This window comes from Arachis hypogaea, chromosome 19 (assembly GCF_003086295.3).
Source record: "Arachis hypogaea cultivar Tifrunner chromosome 19, arahy.Tifrunner.gnm2.J5K5, whole genome shotgun sequence".
Lineage (NCBI taxonomy): Eukaryota > Viridiplantae > Streptophyta > Magnoliopsida > Fabales > Fabaceae > Arachis > Arachis hypogaea.
In genome coordinates this window covers 22219496-22242715 of record NC_092054.1, presented here as the reverse complement: position 1 = coordinate 22242715, position 23220 = coordinate 22219496, and the positions used below count along the sequence as shown (strand labels likewise).

At 31.4% G+C, this 23220-nt stretch overlaps 1 protein-coding gene and 1 long non-coding RNA gene across 2 annotated transcripts; one reads left to right on the top strand and one right to left on the bottom strand.

The window, feature by feature from the left end:
• Positions 1–7258: 7258 nt before the first annotated feature.
• Positions 7259–8770, bottom strand: LOC112780047 (E3 ubiquitin-protein ligase ATL4-like). The gene has a single exon (XM_025824394.3). It carries the CDS (start codon positions 8615–8617, stop codon positions 7547–7549), a length of 1071 nt encoding a protein of 356 aa, XP_025680179.1. The 5' UTR covers positions 8618–8770; the 3' UTR covers positions 7259–7546.
• An 11471-nt stretch (positions 8771–20241) lies between these two features.
• Positions 20242–22537, top strand: LOC140182021 (uncharacterized). The gene is made up of 4 exons (XR_011877823.1): positions 20242–20391; positions 20483–20537; positions 20626–20784; positions 22250–22537. It is a non-coding gene; the product is annotated as an uncharacterized lncRNA (long non-coding RNA).
• Positions 22538–23220: the final 683 nt, after the last annotated feature.

Sequence of the window (23220 nt, the reverse complement as noted above, 5' to 3'; positions counted from 1 at the left end):
TTCTTTTCCCTTTTATTTTAGTGTTAGAAAAAAACTTATCTAGGATTAATTATTTTATCTTTTTAGAATTTTCAATGATAATAATAATTTTAGGGGGTAATTTGTTAGTCGAAGAATTTCGACCAATTGAATCAAAGCGACGTTGATTCAAGGGATAGGAACCGACATAGAAAGTTTCGATTTGTTTAGACTTGTCAAAAAATGAGGTCAACAAATTGAGTATCGAGATCGATGGTGATTTGTACAAAGGGCAGTTACTTAATTATGCATTTGGTGGAAATAGTTATTTTTGAACTCCTTAAGGGATGACACTTAACTTGGCAATATAAGATTCGTCTTCAGAAAACACTCACGCACACTCACATCCCAGCAAATTTCTGAGTCTGCCTCGAGTTTTTTTTTTCTGTAGAATTTTTTCCATATCTTTTCATTTCTTTTAAATTCCTTGTAATTTTTTTTTTTACAATTTACTTTTCTCTTACAAGTTCTTCTTTTTTCTTTAAAATTCTGCACCGTCGTTTTAAATTCAAAGTCCTTAAACTGAAGATATTTTATTGCTTTCTTTAAATTTAGAGCCATTTACTTTGTCTTTTGTAATTTCAAATTCAAGTAATTTAATTTTAATTTATATTCTAAATTTTTTCTTTTTTTTATTTGTTTAAAAATAAAGTCTTTTGATACAATTTTTAAAATTAATATCTATAAAAAAAGAATAAATTTTGCTCCCAAATTATAGATATCAAACCAAAATTTACTAAAAATTTGCATAATAGTAATATGAATGAACACTGAAGCATTGTGTTATGAAGCAAGCTAACACATATGGTACAATACTATACAAGAAACACCATAATCAACCTATCTCTCAAATTCTCTCTTTGAAAACACGTTAAAATTTTACTTATTGGCATCTTTCTTTTAATGGTATAATATTAGATTATTTCTAATGAACCTAAGTTTTCTAGAAAACCTCACCTAAAAGTATTATTAATTGCACAAACAATTATTAATATTTTAAATATACAACCACGAACTAACCTATTATATATTGCACCAATAATTATTAGAGAATTCTTATGTGTATATGTACAAAAAATTCAGAAAAGAGCTAATTAATTAAAGTAATGTGCAATATAATTAAAAATATATAAAAGTATATAAAAAAAAAGCATTCAATAGAATATTATATTATAAGATATGGATACAACTGTTTTGATATGTAAATGGTGACATAGAATATTACTAGTGATTATTAAACAGAGACGAAAGTAGGTAAGGAAGGGAAAAGCAAAAAACTTGGTACTCCTTTCAATTCATGGATCGATCGGAGTCCCTCTTTATTAAAATTATTATTAGGTTACCAAAAGTTTGCTTCTCATGATCTAAGTTTTGCATTTGGAATCTCAGTATCGTTTGCTGTTTTGACAAGTAAACAAGGATTCCGAGACAAAGCCTCCAAAAAGATAGAAAAGGAATACCTATTGGTTTCAAGAACCCCTTTTGAATAGTCTAATAATGTTATCTCCAAAAGTAGAAATAAATGTTGTTGGTAAAAATAAAAATTGGTTTCTATGCCCCATTTGTCACATTAAAAACAAATTTGACAATAAAATAAGGTGATCAAGAATTAAGAAATAATGATAATTATCTAGAAAATTATGTTGGTATCAATATTTCTAACCCAATTAATAGCCAAGCAAAGTTTATTATTAATGGTCTGAAAACGAGAATTAAACATTAGATTAATTGAAAATTGACTATCAAATTAATTTGGTTTAAGGTAAAAATTAGTCATCAGTGAATCACTTAAAGTAATTAAAAAAACTGATCAAACAACTCAATGAATCAGATTTATTTTTTTCTATAAATATATTATTTTATTATATATATTTAATTCAATTCCAATTAAATTTCAATTGAACATTTCAACTTTTACATTTTTAACTCTATCAGTTCAATCACTAATTTATTTTTTAGAACCTTATTTATTACCGGCTATATTAACGTAGGTTATGATATGATAGCTTCAAAGGTGAGTTTATTTCTTTGCTTGATTTGATCATTTTCAATCCTTTCGGTCATAAACATTGCATGCCCTAAAATTTCTCTAACAAAATTTTAAAATAATTATTGAGTAATAGTAATAAATATGATAAAATAATTCTCTTTAGTCTTATAATTTAATTAATTATTTTGAATTTAAATCTTGAAAGAAAAGAAAATGTTTTGTTTTCAGAGGAAATAAGAGAAACCAAAATTTGAGTGAGATATAAAAAAAAATCAATATATATAAATATGAAGAAAAAAACAAGATTATAAAATAATAAAAAGTTCTTAATAATGTAATTAACTTGGAGTTAATGATCAAAAGAATATATCAGTTTTTAAGATCATATAAAGAAGACCACTTATTTTATGTCTAAAATCTTCGGGTGTAATTTTATGATTCTTTATGTTAGTGTTTCAGTTTTTTATAATATTGAACAATAAAGAATGTTTATACTATTTTTGTGTATATTTAATATAATTTTTTAGGGTATAGAAAACAAACATTTTATCTTTTTTTTATTATTTCTTATCAATCACTTTTAATATCAAAAATAAAAAATATGCAAAAGAGATATCCACAAAAATAGTGGTGTATATAATATTTTTTACTATTTGATAGAAATTAGCTCATAATAAGAGATGTCTTGTTAAATAGAGTATTTTATGTGTATAAATTAAATTGAAATTAAACCAAAATTATCATGTTACTCTATCTAATAAGTCTAAACCCATTTTTGCTTTAATTTGTCATCTTTTAATTTTTGAAATCATTATAAAATATAGAATATTTAGATTTGTATACAATACCCTGTGAACTATAACGATTTTATAGTTTTTTTTTTACGGTATCCTCCAACCCAATAAGTTAATGATTAATTTGTCGTGGATCTGAGTTTTATTTAAGAGTATGTCGTTGACCAATAAATTGCTACATATACAAAGCAGAATTCAAACCTCCAACACTTATTTAAGCAGACGAGTGAGCTAATCACCCGACAAAATCCAAGTTGGTTATAACGATTTTGTAGTTTGAATTGTTATATAGATTACACTACTCAGTATTAGTATCCCTATCTACTAAAAATCATGGTTCCACGGTGATTTAGCATAAAAAGCTCAAATAACTAACATCGTGAACCCTGCAATAATGATTTAATACGTGGCTCACTTTTTTAACTAAAACCCATAACTTTGAAGCAATATAGCACGAACCTGCGCTTAACTAAAATCGGTAATACTAGAAAAAAAATATTTTATTTAATATTAATTAATTATTATTTTTTTATTATCAAACATAAATTGTAGTTTAATTAAACTCTATAATATTAAAGAGACAAAAAAATTAAAAATTATCTTATTTAATATTTATTTATTATTATAGTAATTAATAAATATTAAATAAAATAAATTTTGACTATTTTTTATTAATTTATTTTAGTTACGAAATATTTTTAAATTAAACTAATCTTATCTGATCTGTTGCAGTGATAACTAAATATTACCACATTTGACTATCACCGTCATTCTATTTTAGCATCAACTTAGTATAATCTAATCCAATGTGAAATCAAATAAATCTCATCCATTTTTTTTTTATTTTAGCCATTTATGTTGGATGATATTGTGATTTTGTGTACATTTTGTTATTTAGGTAAGTATTGGTAGAGATTGTGTGGAATAGAATATGCAATATTATTAGTGCTAAAATTAAAAAAGTAATATGGATTATAAATTGTGCCTTTGTATAATAATTTTTTTTGGCTTGTTATGTAATAAGGTTTTTTAATGAAAATATTTGATTAAACTATATAAATAGGACAAATATGTCTAGATAAATTTGATGGGGTTAAATAGCATCATATTTAGGGTTTTAGCTTATGGGCCTTTCATATTAAATCGTGATGGAGCTATGAGCTATCAGCTATGGATTTTAGTAGGAAGGTTAATATCAAATAGTTTATAAAGGATTAAGAGTATAATTTGTTAATATTTCATGCTATCAAAATTGTTTCTTTCTTTTTTTTTTTTCTTTTTTTTTTATGAGTTCTGCTATCAAATTGTTGCATGTAGGTTAGAGGATACATACAATTGTAAATATTTGTACCTTATAATAATTTACATAAATTAAAAGAGAATAAAATTATGATAAGAATTAATTTTTCATCCGATGATGTTGCTTACAATAAAATTTAGAACTTTTAATGTATTTAGTTTATAATGAATGCAAAAAATTTAAATTTTTATTTCCTTAACGGCACTTGTTAATCAAACATTCAAACGTTGTTTTATAGAGCAAGAAAAGATCTCACCAACAAATGTGATCATTAATAGCATGTTTCCAAGTTCTTTTTTAATATCTTTCATTTATTCAATGAAGGATGCAAGTGAATTAAAATTTGATGCAGAAGTAGGACCTTCTCTCCTAAAATGGTAGGTAATCTACAATAAATGATAAAGCCATTAATTCCAATGCATCAGTCATCACTCACCTAGCTACGTGAAATCTGTGCTTCTGGTATTTATTTTATATTATTTCCACCAAAAGCAGCATAATGTCACGGCCTTGGACACACTCCAACGCTACCGTGCCGGCACTCGGACTTACTCAACCTCTTGAGCTAAGACCAAGTCAGCCTAACCCTCAATACTTAGCAAGAAAGCTAAGAATATAAGAGAACACAAGAGAAAGGAAGCTTTGGTGGAAGAACACTTTATTGCTCAAGTGTGGTTACAAATGATTCACACCCAAACTCTAACTCTCATCCCTATTTATAGCCATCCACCTCCTCAATGGATGGTTAGGATTAAATCTAATCAACGGTCCAAATTAATCATCTAGAACCTTCTTTACAAATATCTATCCTACCACAACTCTCTAAATGTTTCTAGATTATTCCATATCACTCTTTATACTTCTATATACATCTACACTCTTCTAGAATACTCTATGACCTTCCAGAGTCTTAGCTCAAGAGGTTGAGTAAGTCCGAGTGCCGGCACGGTAGCGTTGGAGTGTGTCCAAGGCCGTGACAATAAGATCATAAATCACCGAACAAGGCATGTCTTTTTTCTTTTACAGGGTTTTTGGAAACTCTTGAAATTCGATTTCCATATAAATTTAATTTAATTTTAGTGTTTAAAATAAAATAATTATATTAATTTAGATAAAATTCAATTTATTTTTTTAAAATTAATTTTAATTCAAATAGATTTTATTTAAAATTTCATTCTATTAAGATTTTACTTAAAATTTAAAACGTCTAAAATATTTGTATAATTTAATTTTTTTTTTTACTTTTTATACTCATTCTTTTTTAATGTCTTTTATTTTTTAACACACATCCTCTTTTTTCACTACCTTCATAATACTGGCAAAAAATAGCATAATTTTATTCTATTTTAATAACATAAATTAGTTGTTATAATTTGCTATTAATAATTAGCTTTTTTTTACTTAGTATGTCAACAAGTTAGTTTTTAAGAATTTATATTTGTTTTTTGTTGTTGGCTTATCGTTGGAATTAACCATTTAATTTTTTTAATTAATTACAATGTTTTTTAAATTTATTATTTTTAAATTAATCTAATTTTTTTTAAAAAAGTGAACAAATTTTAATTAAAAAATATATTTTTATAATTATTTTATATAATTTAATAAATAAATATTTTTATTATTTAAAATATGATGTTAAGGATAAAATTGTTCATTATAAAATTTTAATTCATTTGATAAATATTTTAAATACTGAATTTTAATTCAATTTTATAATTTTATTAATTTATTTCACACACTAAAATTCAATTTAATTTTGACTAGAATTCAATTTTTGATAGAATTCAATTCAATTTAATTTTATATCATTTAAAAATTTTCAAACAGGTCATTAATAAATAAATAAATAAGAGAGGATAATTTGCAAAGGCCAAAGATTGTTTTCTTTTTTTTCTGCTATATATAATATAGGACCAAATATTTTTAATAACAACGATTCAATCCGATAATAATGGCTAAAGACTATCATTCATCTGCACAAGAAACGTTACCAATAATATATACACTATATGAAATATTCCTAAACAGATCACAATATGAATATTTTAAGAAAGTGAACTTTTTCTTTAAGAGATCTATATCTCTAAATAACACTCGAAATTTTTTTATAAATCGTATATTTTACTTTATTCAGATTACTGACAAAAAATTTCCATTATAAAGATATAATAAAATAAATAAATTCAATTGTTTTAAAGCTTTTGTTTACAATTACTTTGATTTGTATTCTGATGAAACTTGTTGAAAATCAAAAATCACAAATGTTTGAAAGTTCCTAAGAATGTTAACTGCATAAAAATTTATTTATCTGACAAAAGAATTTCTACTTTAGTTTATCAACAAGTATCCTTATTAAATTTGGTAGTAAAGAGTAAAGACCTATCACTAATTACCAATTAAAGATGATTTTTTGAAAACCGAAATGTTAGGTTTCCCACGGTATCCCCCAACCCGACAGGCCAAGGACTAATCCGTCGCGGTACTGAGCTCCATTTAAGGGTTTGCCGCTGGCCAATGAGTTGCTGCATGCACAAGGCGGGATTCGAACCCCCGACACTTGCTTAAGCGGACTAGTGAGCTAACCACTAGACCAACCCAACTTGGTTTCCGAAATGTTAAATGATTTTGTTTTGTTGTTGTACTCAATAAATAAGTTATTTGAAACATAACTGAATTGACTAAGGAATGTATAAATAACGCTAAATCATATTTAACCAAACTAATTTGCATATAAACAATGATGTGTATATATATATAAAATCAGAAATTTGGTAACTAAAATAAATTAATAAAAAATAATCAAAATTTATTTTATTTAATATTAATTAATTTTATAATAATTAATAAATATTAAATAAGATAAATTTTTGCTATTTTCTTTCGTTTTTTTAGCATTATCGATACAAAATCAACTATTAAATAAATTATTAATGTAAAATATATTTTAAAATATAAAATATATATTAAAAATAAATTAAATAACATATATTATATACAATAATTAATTTGATGATTAATTTTGATTTGCAAATTTGCATATCAAGCATGTCTGATGTATGCATCTTCCATGAACACAATTGATGAATATTTTAATTTCAAAAAGTCAATTGAATGATGCATCGTATTCATCTTTATATTATGACCACACTATCATACTTGTGCCCAAAATATTACCATTATTCAATTCCAAGCTATATAAGCCCATATTATCTACAATTCTACATGGATTTATAGTTACATCAATGGATTTTGTCCAGAAGTTCCAAATCAAACAAAATTAGATTATTAGACACAAACAAGAATAATGGAAGCTAGTAATAAACAAATATTGAAAAAAGATTAATTTTTGTTTTAAAAAAATAAAAAATATCAAAATTTAGAAATTGTTCCCCTAGTTAAACAACTAAACTATATATTCATCATTTTAATTTTTGAAATTTACTGTCATACCCCTGAGAGCCAGCGAAACATTTCGGTGATCTCTTCACCAATTCTGTTACCTTCAATGTCATATTCTGCAGCTACGACTGGAACGACGTCGCTTCGGCGACTACTCCCACCAGTACCGCTGAAGAACCTTCCAGAACTTCGAAACGACGCCGTTCGTGTCGATATAGAAGCTGAGACTCTATCCATGTACTCCTTCAGCCAGCTCCTTACGCCGCCAACCTCGCCGGCGAGATTCGCTTCATGCTGACTCGCCGGAGCCTCCGCCGACGCCGGAATGTCCTTCTGATCAGACGTGCTTCTTCGATGAGCGTGGCTGAATGGAACTTCCGAATCTTCATCCACGAAATACTCGAACGATCCAATGGAGTATGACCTAGACCTAGCGCCTCCGGCGCGGGATTCGCCAGAAACTGCGGCGGAGCCATCGGGCGCGGTGCCGCGGCGGCTCACGTTCCCTATCTCGAGGCGGAAACTGTCACTGCCGGAGGTGGAGGAAGACGAGCGGACGACCTTGCCGAGGTCCGATTCGGTGGCGACAATGGCGGATCGGCAGAGCGGGCAGGAGAGGTTGGACTGAAGCCAGGTGTCAATGCATTCGGCGTGGAAGGCGTGGCAGCAGATAGGTAGGAGGCGGAGGAGATCGTCGTTACGGAACTTCGAGAGGCAAACGGCGCAGTCGGCGGCGGAGGAGCGGCGAGTGACGGAGGAGAAGGTGAAAAGCGGTAGGGAGTCGATGATGTAAGAGTAGGAAGTGGAAGAGTTTTGAGGGACTTCCGGCGAGATTCGGCGGCTGGAGGTGAAGATTGGCGTGGCGGAGGAAGATGGCGTGGCTGAGAAACGAGAGAGACGGCGTAGGCAGCGGCGGTTGATGTGGCGGAGGAGGAAACAGAGTGCAAGGGAGACTATAACGGTGACGGCAAGAACCGTTACGATGATGAGGATGCTTGGGCTGAGGTTCTGTAACGGAGATGAACGGCGTGGTGGCGTTGTGCTTGAGCTAGAAACTGTTGTTGTAACGGTGTCTGATCCGACGACGTCTAGTGATAAGGGAGGAGGAGAAGCCATGGTAAGTATTATTATGATGAGAGAGAGAAAGAAGGATAATGAGAATATATAAAAGGGAAAAGAATAAATAAATGGCGTCTCAAGGTATGCATGGAGGGAGGAAGGAGGGAGGGGTTGGGGTGAGGGCACGTGAGGGGCACGTGGGACTTTGAATTGAATGTTGATGGCATGAAATGAATGGTGCTGGCGGGGAAGAGAAGCTGAATTTATTTGGATGAAAGAGGAGATAGTAAATGCGGTCAGGGTTTAGAGGAGGCCACTGATGCTACAGTCACTCCTTAAACTCTACATGCCCATGCCCACCTTCTTCTGAATTCGTTATTTACTTATTTTTGGGTGTTAGTTGAGTTCGGAGGGTCCAATTTCTCACAGGACAAATTATACTATATTTCTATTATTTTTTGAATATTTTTTTATGTATAAAAGATATTTTTTAAAAAAATAGTTATTAAATAAGTTATTTGTATAAAATATATATTAAAATACAAAATATTTATTAAAAATGAATTAAACACTATATGTATTTGTGCATAAATAAATAATGATTGATTTGATATTGATTTTTAATTTATATATAATCTTTTTAATTTTTATCAACCATTTTTAATATTTGAAATAAAAATATTATAAAAAAATATAAAAAATGATACATATAGCAATTTCTTTTTAACTCAATTGTTCCACTACTCTATAATTTATTCTCCCAATTTAATAACTTAAAATTAATTTCTTATATAATTATTAAAACTGAAAAATAATAATAAACCTAAATACTAATATTAACTAACCTAAATACTAAAATTTTAGTGAGCGTAACTAGTGTCCGTGATTATTAAAGTCTGCTCTTGGAAAACAGGAACTTATACATGTGGAGCATTGTCTTTGTTGCTCCTTCCCAGTTTGGAACGGTGTTGAGCTGAGCTTTTTTGTATTAGTTATATGAAGGTGAAAGATACAACAAGAACGACAACTACATGTTTGAGATATTCTTAAACGTTGTCATAACATAAGATTCATAATAACCAGGGAACACAACAGTAGCATATGTTATGGAAAATGACTTTAACACAATATTTGGAACAACTGATTTTGGAAGGAAGAAAAATGAAAGGGGAGAAAATAGATGGAAAAGCTCATTTTTCTTTGTTTGGATTAGAGTGGAAAATGGGTGAAAAATAAAAAAATAGGTGTGGGATTTATATAAATTTTTTCTTTTTATTACTGCGATGAAAACTGAAAAGGGATGGATAAACAATGTTAAACTTTCATATTTACCCTTTCGATAACAAAAAGTAAAATTTTTAAGTCACTAATTTTTTTTTAACAAATATAAAACTTTTTGTTGATGACATTTAAAATTTTAAAAAATAATTTGAAAAATTTTTTTTATTGAAAAAATAATTTAAATAATTTAAATATATTGAAGGTAAAAGGCCTTAACCCTACCTTTGTTCAGTTTTTTACAGAGAAAATCATATCTTGTTGGAGCGTTCATCTTCTACATCATCTCCCACATCATCCTCGTTAGCAGAACGACGTTGTTTGTAACTGTGGTGTCCCTCATATTTCTTCTTTATAAATCAAAAACCTACCGTGGCGCCCTCCTCGTATTCTGAAATTGAGCGTGTCCCAAATGGCAAGTAGCGCAGGAGGCTCAGCCGCTTCTAGCTGCCGCGGAGGGAGGTTCGTCCATGGGGGCGGTGAAAATCTGAGTTTAAATAAGGGACAACACCCGAAATGCTTATGTGGTCTCTATGCAATTATCTCCAAATCCGGTACTGTCGAGAATTCAGGAAGGTTGTTCTTCGGGTGTCCAAGGTATAAGGTAATTACCGATTCTGTTATTGGACTAAAATCATTTAGAATCTTGTTAACACATTGAGGGTTTGGATGTTACAGGAAAAACTATCCTACTGCAAATTCTTTGTATGGGTTGACATGGTTTTTGACCTGAATGGAAAGAATGTTGGGTTGAAAGAAGTTGCTGTTGCTAATGACTTGGTGGGTGATTTCCGAGAGACTTTGTTGGAGCTGCAAGATAGGGTGGGTGCGTTAGAGAACAATCAAAATACAATTGTGAAGAAAGACTGGAAAAATATTTGCTTTAATCTATACTTATCGGCTGGGTTTATTGTGTTAATTTATGTAGTTGTGTTTAATTGCTCTGCAAAAGTTTAGATTTGTATGTTTATTCTGAATTTATGAATGAAATCAAAGTATTGTGCATATTATGCATTTTTTGGTGAATTTTGAGGGCATTTGTGTTGAATTTCATAGGAGTAGCTGCATTATTATGTTCAGAAACAAATATAAATCAAAAGGGTATTTTCTAATTAGCTATCACAGTTAACTAATCAATGAACGAACACATGAATTAAGAAAAGACACCCTGGAGTACCATAATTAAAAACATACTTAGTCACATACATTTAACTGCACAAATCCATGAAAAATAACAACATAACAATAGAAAAGATATATGCCAATTTCGTGGAAGGCATTAGCATGACCACGACACTGAATATTAAAGTTTTATCCTGAATTCGAAGTTCATCCAAGAAAAAAACAGCCATGGTACTATTTCTTAGCACAAAAGACTAGAGTTTTATCCTAAATTTCGAAATTCATCCAAAAAAAGAACAAGCATAAAGTTGTTTCTCAACACAAAAGACTATAATTTTCTCCTAAATGTTAAAGTTCATCCAAAACGAGAACAAGCATGGAGCAGTTTCTCGTCACTTCTTTCCAGTACCATCAGAATTTGGCACTGGAGCCTGTGATGAAGTTGGACTAGTATTCATGTGTCTAACATTGCCTGGGGACATAAAATTGGACCCAACACCAGCTGGCCTACTACCCTTTGGGCCACCAGATTTTGATCAAGAACCACTTGGTCCTTCAGTTTTTGTCCTTGCAGATTTTGGGCCATTAACACTTGGCCTAATTGAGCTAGGCCCACTTGTTTGTTTCTTGTCAACCTTTGACTTCTTCTTCTCCATACCACTCTCTGATTTTTTCCCAGTTTTACTACTCTTTTTCTTGACAATCACATAGTCAGAGTCACTGCTTTCATCTTCAAATCCTGGAGGGGGCGGTTTATATGGTTCGTCCTCGGTGGTTTCATACCTATCATCATCACTAGATTCCTCCTCCGCATCTGCATCACCCTCAAAGTCCAAGTCGATATCCTCAAGTGAAGTAACCATTATCGGGTGATCAAAATACAAATGAAACTCATCAGTCCCCTTGTTCTTTTGTATGTTCTCGCACAACTGATTAATCTCCAATTCTCCTTTTATTGGGTGCAGTCCACTCTCAAAGTCAGCAGCCATAACATCATACCAATACATAGTAGTGTAGTTCAAATAGCCTAACTCTTTGAATAGGGTTTGTAGGTCAAAGAAACAGATAAGATCAACATCCATCTTAGAAAATTTCTCAACTTTTTCATCCAGATATAGAAAAACTCCTTTGTTATCCCTAACAAAATTTTCACCATGGTGAAAAACAGGAACCACAAATTTCTCCATTTCTCTGCAAGAACAACACGTTTAATGATTAACAAACATAATCATATAACCCTAAATTCTGACAAATGCCATAAAGGAAAAACAAAAATAAAAAATCTACCTTTAACACCATAAAAACTAACAACATTGTATACTACTGAGCAATTGTGAGGGAACATACATGCAAAAACAAAATTAGAACTAGCAAACAATGCCATAGCACGTTTTGTGCTCTATACCCCAACCCAAAAAATGATCAGTAAATCTAAATTAGTTTTTCCAACAGAGAATAAGAATATAATACATTCTTACCTTCTTCAATGCAAGTCTCGAGTGGTCCTTGTCACTCTTATACGCGATTCCGTGCTTCTGGATTTGAGCATGAGGCGTTACAAATGGTAACAGAATGCAGAATTTTATCAACGTCGTCACGATGGTGATATGAAAAATGATGTGGGAGATGATGTAGAAGATGAACGCTCCAACAAGGTATGGTATTCTCTGTAAAAAACTTAACAAAGGTGGGGGTTAGGGTTACCTTCATATGAAATGAAGAGAGACTTTTTATATTCCTCTCAAACGCGAAAAACGACGCCGTTCTGCTGACGAGAATAGGGACTAATTTTTCCAGCCGCGTCACCTGACACGTAGCAGTCCACGTGGCCTTCAGACATGCCACTTCATCATTTTTCGTCAGTCACAAACGGAGAAATCAAGGCAGGGACTGAATTGTCCGCCGGAGAAAATTTTTGGGGGTGTTTTTGTGTATTAATTTTTTTCGGGGACTAAAATGTCTGCTTTTAAAATTCTCAGGGACTAATTTGGGTAATTACTCTAAAATTTAAAGCCGAGTTGAATTTTTGTGTGGTGTGAGGGTAGTCCAATAATAATTTTTAATTATCTTTTATATCATATAAAAAATTAAGTGAATCTAACTTATTCCTGCCATAAGCTAACTCAACACTACAAAAAACACAGAAAATTGCGACAGAATATTACCGGTCACTTTCCTAAATCGCTGCGAATTAGTGGGATAGCGGTTGTTCTGCTAATGTTTTTTAGCTTTGCTACAAATTGATCAAGATAGCGGTGGTTTGGGTCCTAACCGCTACAATAGCATTTTGTTGGTTTGAATAAAAAACTCTCGCCTTTAATAATCGAGAACTAATTTTCTCGTTTTGACAAAAACTCAAAGGGATCAAAGGCGCAAATCACACGCTCTGTAAATCTTTGCCGTCGTGTAGCTACCTCCATTAGTTCCAGCTGCTACGTCTTTTCAGTCACTGATATGCTCCCTCCGCCGTGTAGCTCCTACGTGCAAAAGGAAAGTGGAAGGGCGTGAAACCATTGTTCTTCCCTCTGCCGTACACGTCCATGTCGTTGTGGCGTCGCGTGGCTACCCATCCGTCCTAGTGTCATCGTCCTAGTTAGTCAGCCTTTGTTTTAAAGCTCGTGTATGAAATTGCAGCAGTTCAAAATCGTCGCAATATTTTTAAAAAACTCACATAAAATTGCGGTAGTTGTGTAACCGTTGCAAATTATTTTTTAAATGCACTTACTAAAATAGCGGTAGTTATAGACCACCGCAAAATCAACCACCTTGATTAGCAGCGGTTATACCAGTGATTCTTAAAAATTGTCGCAAAATCAAATACCTGCGCCCTAAATCACAACATTTACCAAACCGATGATATGCTGCTATTCCTCAAAAAGACCGTCGCTATTCAATATATCTCTTATAATGAAGAAGTAAAAGTTATCTCATACAGTCATACTTAACTTATAAAACCTATCAAACTTTTAATTTTAGACCATTAAAAATTTGATATACATTAATAAAACATTTTGATAAATGGCTTCACCGAAATATATATTATTTTTTTATAAATATATTTTCAATTTTAAGAATAACTTATACAACACGTGTGATTTCATCATATTGAAATAAAATAGCTTTCCAGTAATTAATTTAATTATCAAATTATACGAGAGTAGAACTTTTTATGAACATTTTTTAAATACTTCAGACTTCAAAAAGCTCAAATTTAAAAATAAAAATAAAAAATTATATCACCGTCAAATATATAATTAACATAGCAAATTATATGTTAAAAGTGTTGAATGCATGGTACATATTTAGCTAAATTAGTCACTATCATCATCAGAACATTTTGCCAGACAAAGAGTCAAATTCTCAATCACATTTAGTGACTAATTGTTATGAGTAAGAATTAATGTGTCTGATTTTAACAAACTGTAACTATCCTGTACTTAAGAAATTTGTAACACCAACCATCATAATTTTCAGTGGAATATTCGTTGTAGATAGGCGTCGAGGAACACACTTAATTCATCTTTAACAGGTTGAGTTTGCAATGTAGTTAATTAGCCCCAACTTGATGTGCATTCTGTTATAAAGTATTTGACTAGATTTTAGTTTGTCTATCAAAATCTGACATGACTTGAAATCGATTAAGAAACTTGATAATTTTGAAATAAAATAAAAAACAACAAAAGATATACTTTTTGGAGATTATTTTATTGATTAATTTTTTATTTCTAATAATAAATAATTAAATATACTAAAAAAGATCCCATAAGAATGAAAAAAGAAACATGCCAACTTAGTGCTCGTTGTAGCAAATATGAAGTAAAAGACCAATCTACTAAATATTCCATTCTTTTATATACACGGAAGAAAATTGTGTAATTTTTTTTTTAAATATTATTTGTACACTAAAATTAACCATTAAAATTAGTTATTATATATATATATATATATATTAATGTGTATTTAATATTTTAATATATATTTTATACTAATAACTAATTTTAATGTACATATAACATAATCGTTTTATTTTAATAACAACTACAAAAATATTTACTAAAACTATTTTTATTATATGTTAATAAATTTTGGAAAAAAAAAATCAATATCGATTAAACCTACACTAGTTATTTTAATTAGCATTTACTATTTAGTATTATGTTTTTTATATCTACTAAAAATAAAATTTTAAAAAAGTATATAAATATGAGACATCTCTCACTCTATAATGAACTAATTTTTGAGATTTAATTTAATATTTTTAAACTCTAACATGATATTAGAATATTCGATCCATTTTTATTGGATCATCTACTTACAAATATTTACATTTTAGATAATTATTTTTAAATATAAAAATAATATATTATTAATTTATTCTAAATTCTATGTCTCTTAAGAATAAAATCTTTAAAAAATTCATAAATATAACACATCTTTCGTCTCATAAATTAATTTTTGAATTGAGTTAAGAATAGTCGGTCTCAATTCTAATATTTAGCATTCACAAATTAAATTTGACTCATCAAAACTTTAGCCATATTTAAATGTATAAAACAGCAAAGCTCATGGTTTTGGCCTGATTGGCCACATCATCGAAGGTTAAAAGAAAACGAAAGTGATGCTGTATTATCATCTTTTAGGCTACCCTTAATTAACCAACAAGCGAGGAATTTTCATGGCGGAATATAATGTAAAGTCAAATAGGACGATCAATTGGGAAAAGTTGAAGTTAACATCCTCATAACTTAGCTTGGAGTGGAATACCTGCAACATGATCCGAACCGTTCTATTATTTGGCGAAAATTCATGTGCAGTCAACTTTACCTAAATTTGATAACAAGAATTGTTAGATAAAAATTTAAAGATAATACTATATATATACCAAAATTAGTTATTAAAGTCAGCTACCAGTATAAAATATATGTTAGAATATAAATATACATTAAAAATAAATTAAGCCACACATATATTTATACACAAATACATTAGTAGTTAATTTTAATATACAAATAATATTTTTAAAAATATAATCAAATTAGTTAAATTATTTAATAATTCTCAACTATCAATTTTACGTAAAACTGAAACCACATAGGTTTTTATCATATTATTATATTATATATTTCCTACAACAGATTACAGATAGAGAACATGGTGGGTACTTCCATGAAGATATTATAATTGTCTTCATGTGATAATTTTTCTTTTTGACCCTTAGATGATGGATTGTAGGGTTAGATTTTGATATGTTATAAAAGTGTTGTTTTTATTTGAAGTGTGGCCAAATTAATAAATCACACTTTTATACAAAGCATCTTCATAAAAAGATGTTTTTTGCATCTTCATTTGAGTAGTTCCTAGAGAACATACCTTCCCAACTTGGCAGATGAGGTATATATCTTCCTTGTGCTAGCGCTACACATAATTAAATTAATTTACATTAACGAAATATATGCTAAGAAACTTAGTATTATATGATATGATGATTAGAGAGAATGATATGGAGATTTTGGAACGTGCAAACCCAAGAAACAAGGCAAGTAGGAAACCAATACATTCCATAATAATAGTTATATAATGAAACCATAATGTCTCATGATCTCGAGCCGCTTAAATTTTTAATAAGAGGATGCTTGTCATTTTTATGATTTTTCCAATAATACATTATTCACGTTCTCTGCTTAGCTTTGCATCATTATCTACATGAGCGCGTGCTTCGCTCTTTTCATTTAAACCAGCAAACTGTCGCTTTGCCAACAACACAACATCTTCGCATCACCATGTCCATAAACACAGATGTCATTATTTTTTTTATTGGATAAAGTATTATTTAAATCTTAACATTTTGGTTAAGTTGTAATTTTTATCTCTAATATTTAAAATATTTTATTTTATTTTATTTTTGTTTTTTGACTAAAATTAAAATTTTTCTTCTAAAAATATATATTTTTCTTTTATTGTTATATATCTTATATTTTTTTATTATTTTTACTTTTAAATTACTATAACCATTATAATTATAATTTCTATTGCTATGCAGAAGAAAATTATCATGAAAAAAAAATTAAATAAAATAAAATATTTAAAAATAAAAATAAAATATTTTAAATAATAGGTGATGATAAGTCATCTTATGCTAATTTTTTAAGCATTTTTTTACTTGTTTCATTAGTTTTTATACACTTTCTTACATTGTAAGTAAGTAATTTGGAGTGAAATTGCATGGTTTCCTTGAATCAATCAACCACCCTTTAATTGATACTAAATCATGAGGTTTAAGCTAAATTTAATTGGTTTTTTGATGATTTATAAACCTTGTGAATTTGGTGATACTTTGATTGGTTGTTTTGATTACTTGTAGGTGAAGAAAAGAAAAAAAACAAGAAAGCGTAGCCTAAGAAGCGTGGCCCAAGGAAGAGAAAAACGTGGGAAAAGAAACAAGGAAGTGTGGTACAATGAAGGAAGAAAGCCACAGCGCTCTCTCCAAGAGCTCAATGCTCTCCAAAGGAGCACAACAATGAACCAAGAAAGCAAAAGCTTGGATGCTGCGCTCCCCTTGAGAGCTGAGCACTATTTTGAACCAAGAAAGAAAGGGGAGAAGCATAATGCTCCGCTCTTGTCAAGAGCATTATCGAGCTTCACCCAAAAATAAATTCAAGGGTAATGGTTGCCAATGCTTGCCACAAGATTCGAACCAGGCACCTAAGGAAGGAAGGAAGCACTACTCACCAAGGAAAATAAGCCAAAATTAGCCAAATGCATCCCCCAGGTTTCGAACTCAAGGACGCCCCACTCAAGGCATGCGCTAGCTTGATTTCCTTCACAAACAAAAAGAGCCAGCAATGTCTCCCCAAGGTTTCGAACTTGAGACCTCACCCAAGTAAAAGGAGTGCTACGCTCTTACCAAGAGCTGCGCGCTACTTTCCCCTACTCCTTGATACATGCGCGCAACATTGACACGGCCCAGGGAGGATTGGTGCGCACAAGACAAGCTCCAAGGCAGCATGATGCTGCGCTCTCAAGGAGAGCAGAGCGCTACCCTGATGCACACAAGCTTGGCACGCTACCAAGGGCCAAGGACACGAGCCAGTGCCACAATGCTGTGCTCTCACGAGGAGCAGAGCACACTACTGGGAGCAAACACTCATGGGCCATAATTGGACCAAAATTCAATTTAAATTCAATTCTTCACCAAATTAAAAAGCCCACTCCAAATTCAAAAATCCAAAAATAAGAAGTGTATAAATAGAAGCTAGTTTGATTTAGATAGGACTTTTACTTTTCTCTTTGAATTTTAACTTGTAATTTTGAGAGCTTTTCTTTGATTTTGGGATCTCTGAGTTTATTTTGGAGAATTGGGAAGGAGAATTGATCTCTCTTCTTCCTTGTTCTTACCTTTGCATTCTCTACTTCTTGCCTTGGATCTTGGGTGAAGAATTGAAGAAATTCTGTTTCAATCTCACCTTGAGATCTCTTTGTCATTTTTCTGCATAATTCTAGAAATTGTGATTTGAATCTAAATTCTATTTACTGGTTTCATCTTCTAACTCTTCTGCAATTTACTTTTCCACTTCTTTTGTAATTGTTTTTGGTTGGATCAAGGAAGGATTGAGATCTAGACTTGTTCTCTAGTCTCTTCTACCCCTGAGATCTTTGACTTCTCTTGAACCATTGCAATTGATAAACATTTCATTTTCTGTTTGGTTTTCAAAGTGATTTTCCTTTTCTTGTTTAAATCTGCTGCATCTTAATTCTTCTTCTACTTCTCTGTTAATTATCTTTTACTTCTACTTGTTTAATTTCTTCAATTTCAACTCCCAATTCCCTTTATAATTCAAGCAATTTACATTTTTTACACTTTAAGATTCAGTTATTTACATTTTTTGCAATTTAAGTTTTTGCAATTTAATTTATTTGTTCTTTAAGATTCAGCACTTTTACTTTCTGTTCTCTTTAATTTACTGCAATTCTTTCCTCTCCCTTTAAATTTCATGCAAATTTAACTTTTGTCAATTACAAACCATTCAAACCAACACTTGATTCGCTTGACTAAATCAACCACTTAACTAAAATTGCTCAATCCTTTAATCTCTGTGAGATCGACCTCACTCATGTGAGTTATTATTACTTGATGCGACCCGGTCCACTTGTCGGTGAGTTTTAAGGTGATTGGAATTCATTTTCCAAAATATCCATCAATAGGAACGAAATTAAAGATTAACACAAATGTTAAAGAGCAAAACATACAGCACTTTATCCTTTTTCATTGGACATTTTTGTTGTGACATACACAACTTTTAATTTGGACCTAAAGTTATAACTGGTCTAAGAACCAAGAACGCTTCTCCTAAGAACACGTTGGCTTACTAGAGATATAATTTGAATCATATTTGTAGGCGATGTTGCCTAAATTTTATAGAAATTTATTCGGATTCTTTTTACATATATGGTTCATCTTTAAATACTATAAATAAAAAGGTTCAACATACATCCAAAATATGTAATCTAATCCTAATCTTTTTATCTTTTAGACTTCACTAATGATAAAAATAAAAGCGGAGTTTTTTCCTTGTGTTTTATTTTTTAGGAATGAACTATGAAATCAAACCAAATAAAAGAAGGGTTCAACCCTCAATTTTTTATTTTATTTATTTTTTAACATAGAAGATGTATATACCACAAAATAAAGTGAGAATATACAAAATTAAAAGACACTACGTTTAACCCAAAATTTTAAGACATTAAATTTATGTATTTTTTATTTTTTATACCCTTTAATTTTTTTTCATTTTCTTCAATGTGAGATATTATAAAAAATTCGTCGGATACCGTTGGATTTACTGGCAGATTTACTAAAAAAATGGCTAGTAATATATTTACCGTCAAAATTATTGTTAGAATAAATTCAACGGTATAAACCTCACTGATAATTAATTACCGGCAGATTTTTTCGTCTGCTACTAATTATCGGCAGATTTAGCGGCAGATATGAACTTTTAATTGGCAAAATTCTAAAACTTGTTATTGTAAATCCCGGTTAAATTAGTAGATAATTAGTCAATAAATTAGTTTTTAATAAGGAGGATTAAAAATATGAATATTATATCAAATTAGGAAAGAGCTCATCGAAACGAGAATTTTGACACCAATTTCGAAGAAAACGGTCTAAAATTGGACCGAACGGACCGAACCGGACCCGAACCGGGCTGTCGGTCCAACCGGACCAGCCCCATTAAATGAACCCAAGCCTTCCTTCTCCCTCATTTCAGCAGAAACGCAGCTGAAGCTCCAGGGAGAAGAGAAACGTTCCCGAACCCTACGGCAAATTTCAATCTGCCGTAACTTCTCCGTTCGAGCTCCGATCGCCGCACCGTTTGCAGCCACACGTCCACCGCGTCGAGCTCTACATTTCTACCAGAACAATTTCATAGGTAAGCCCTTAAATACTCTCAGCCACTCTTTTCCCCCAATTTTCGAATTTTTAATGGGAAGGTTGAATTTCTTTGATTTCTGATGTTTTAGGATCCAATTAGCTTGAGAAAAACGTTCACTCTTACTTATGTGAAGCTTGGGTAAGGTGAGGATACGATAATTCTATTTCATTTTCATTAAATTTGAGCTTTGAGTATTAAATTGGATATATATGTGTTATGAATGTGTATTAGGTTATGAATAAATAATTGGAGTTTGGAATTTGTGGATATTGGAACTTGGAGGAAGCTGAGCCTAGTGTTTATTGAATTCTAGAAGGGCTGTATTTGTTTTGGAAGGGCTGTGTTTATTATAATTAAAGTGCCTTGATCGTTACGTGGGAATCGACCAAGGTATGGTTTAGGTTTCTTGCATTTAATATATAATGTTTTGTGAAAACTTAGGCTAGATGACCATAGGATAAGTTGGAATGCAGGTGTATATTTAATGTTTAGTAATGGGTTGATGAATATGCTTGGTTTGGTTTGGTGATTTATTTGTAAGATGATATTGGTTGCTAGTTGGATCTTTGAAAGGATACGTGATTGAATTGTTGATTATATGGCTATATTTTGGTTTGGTTGAATGATGATTGATGAAAAAATATGGAGCTTGCTGAGGATTATTGTTGGCAATTTGGATTGGTGGTAATAGGATTTGTGAACTATGGTTTTTAGTTAAATTTTAGTTGTTGGATTTGAATACTGTATGAGTATAATTGTTGATCTGAGGTAGATTTATTGTGGTGATTGTTATGATGATGAGAAAGGGTATGTAGAATAGAAAAGAATGCAGGTTTGGACCCGAAAAGGGTGGCAAAGTCCGAGTTTTAGAGGAGATGCTGCCGAAATTTTATAAAAATGAGAGGTTTTGTTTATATGATTATTTAAAAAGATTTAGATTCAAAGGTTATATGGTTTGATTTTGAGTTATTAAGAAAATGAGCATGTTTTAAGTTTGATTCATTTGGAAAAGAATGAATTATATTTTGAATTGGAACTATTGATGGACGGAATGGGAGGTGTGATAATGAAGGATAAGGATTGAATATGATTGACGTATAATGATGAATGAGATGCGATTGAGAATGATGTGAATATTGATGAATTATAATTGAATTATTTATATGGCTTATGAATTTGAATAATGTGAGATACGAGATTCCCTGGATTAAGTGCCGTGGCTTGCCACCACGTGTACCAGGTTGAAAACTTGATACTCTATTGACCCTACGACGTAAGTGTGATCGGGCACTATATAAATTCCCGGGAATGTTACCCCCATTGAGCAATATTGATTATTTGAGAAAAATCTATGCATAGACTCTTGGGGATGCACATCGGGGGACAGTCTAAAGACAATTCAGACTTGTCGGGTTGGCTGGATAACCGACAGATGAGCCTCATCAGCCATAGGACAGGCATGCATCATATGCATATTACTTGAATTACTTGCTTGTGCTTTAATTGGGTATGCCTATCTGTATTTGCCATGCTAAATGTGTATTTGTTACCTGCAGTAGTTGTAACCTTCTTGTGTTTGCCTTTATTTGTCTATTTGTCTGTGAAAATGCATGATGGAGTTGGAGGTACGGAGGAATGGCAGTATAGGACTTAGATTTAAGGTTAAGTTAGGTTTAAATATTCTTAGAAAACCACCTCTTATGGCTTCTATTTAATACTTTAAGCTCTACAATCTGAGTGTCGGCGTTCTAGGATTGCCTTTGGCATTCCCAGGACCTTATATATTATGTGTGTGGTACCTTTACCATACTGAGAACCTCCGGTTCTCATTTCATACTACGTTATTATTTTTCAGATGCAGATCGAGAGACATCTCGTTAGGCGTCTGGACTCTTGAAGCGAAGTGGTTCTGGGTAATTTTGCTGTACAGTGATGTATATATGTGTATTTAGTTTTTTCTCCGCATAACTTGTTCTTTTTTATTCTCTTAGAGGTTTATGGAGAGGCAGGATTGTGTATATGAAGTTTTGGGTTTTGGATATGTATATATATGTATATATGTATGTATATTCTCCGGCCAGTCTTGACTTCGCAAGCTGAGTCAGGAGCTCATTATTTTGTATCATTGACTCTCTGTTCCTATTTTGGGTTACTTTACACTTGATAGCTGTAGTTTTCTTAGCACGCAAGTTAACTCATTTCTCGAGTGTTGCGCTTTTATTTTGCGATTTTTGTTTCCTCTATTCTTCAAGGCTCCTTGCATATTATAATTCTTTTGCTATTATATGTACTCGTTTTATTTTAGAGGTCGTAATACCACACGACCTCTGTTTTACGACTTAAGCGTAAAGCTTTGTGTGGTAGGGTGTTACATTATGGTATCAGAGCAGTTCGTTCCTATAGAGCCTGAAAGACGGACTGATTGTGCTTCTTTTCATTCTCTGTATATGTGTTTATGTGCTATTAGGATATCTGACTGATATATATAGCATAAACGTTTATGAGCATGCATTTGGGACTTAAAGCATTAGACCTGTGATATTTAGACTGATCAACTTAATATCACTTGTTTAGTGTGTATAAGGACCATATGTCGACTCGCGGACGCGGTCACGGGTGAGGTATAGATATGATAGGCAACGCTACTCCTGGCTTAGCAGGGACTGATCCAGTAGACTTTATGGCTACCCTGGAAAATATGGCTGCAGCTATGCAGGCAACAGCTGAGGTGCTGGGTAACCAGATAAATTAGAGTAATCATGGGAACAATAATGAGGAGGACGGTTCTATGACACTTGCTACATTTCTGAAAGTTCACCCTCCGAA

Bases quoted from the DNA above. Each gene is read 5' to 3' on its own strand.
- LOC112780047 (XM_025824394.3), bottom strand. From the start codon at position 8,617: ATGGCTTCTCCTCCTCCCTTATCACTAGACGTCGTCGGATCAGACACC.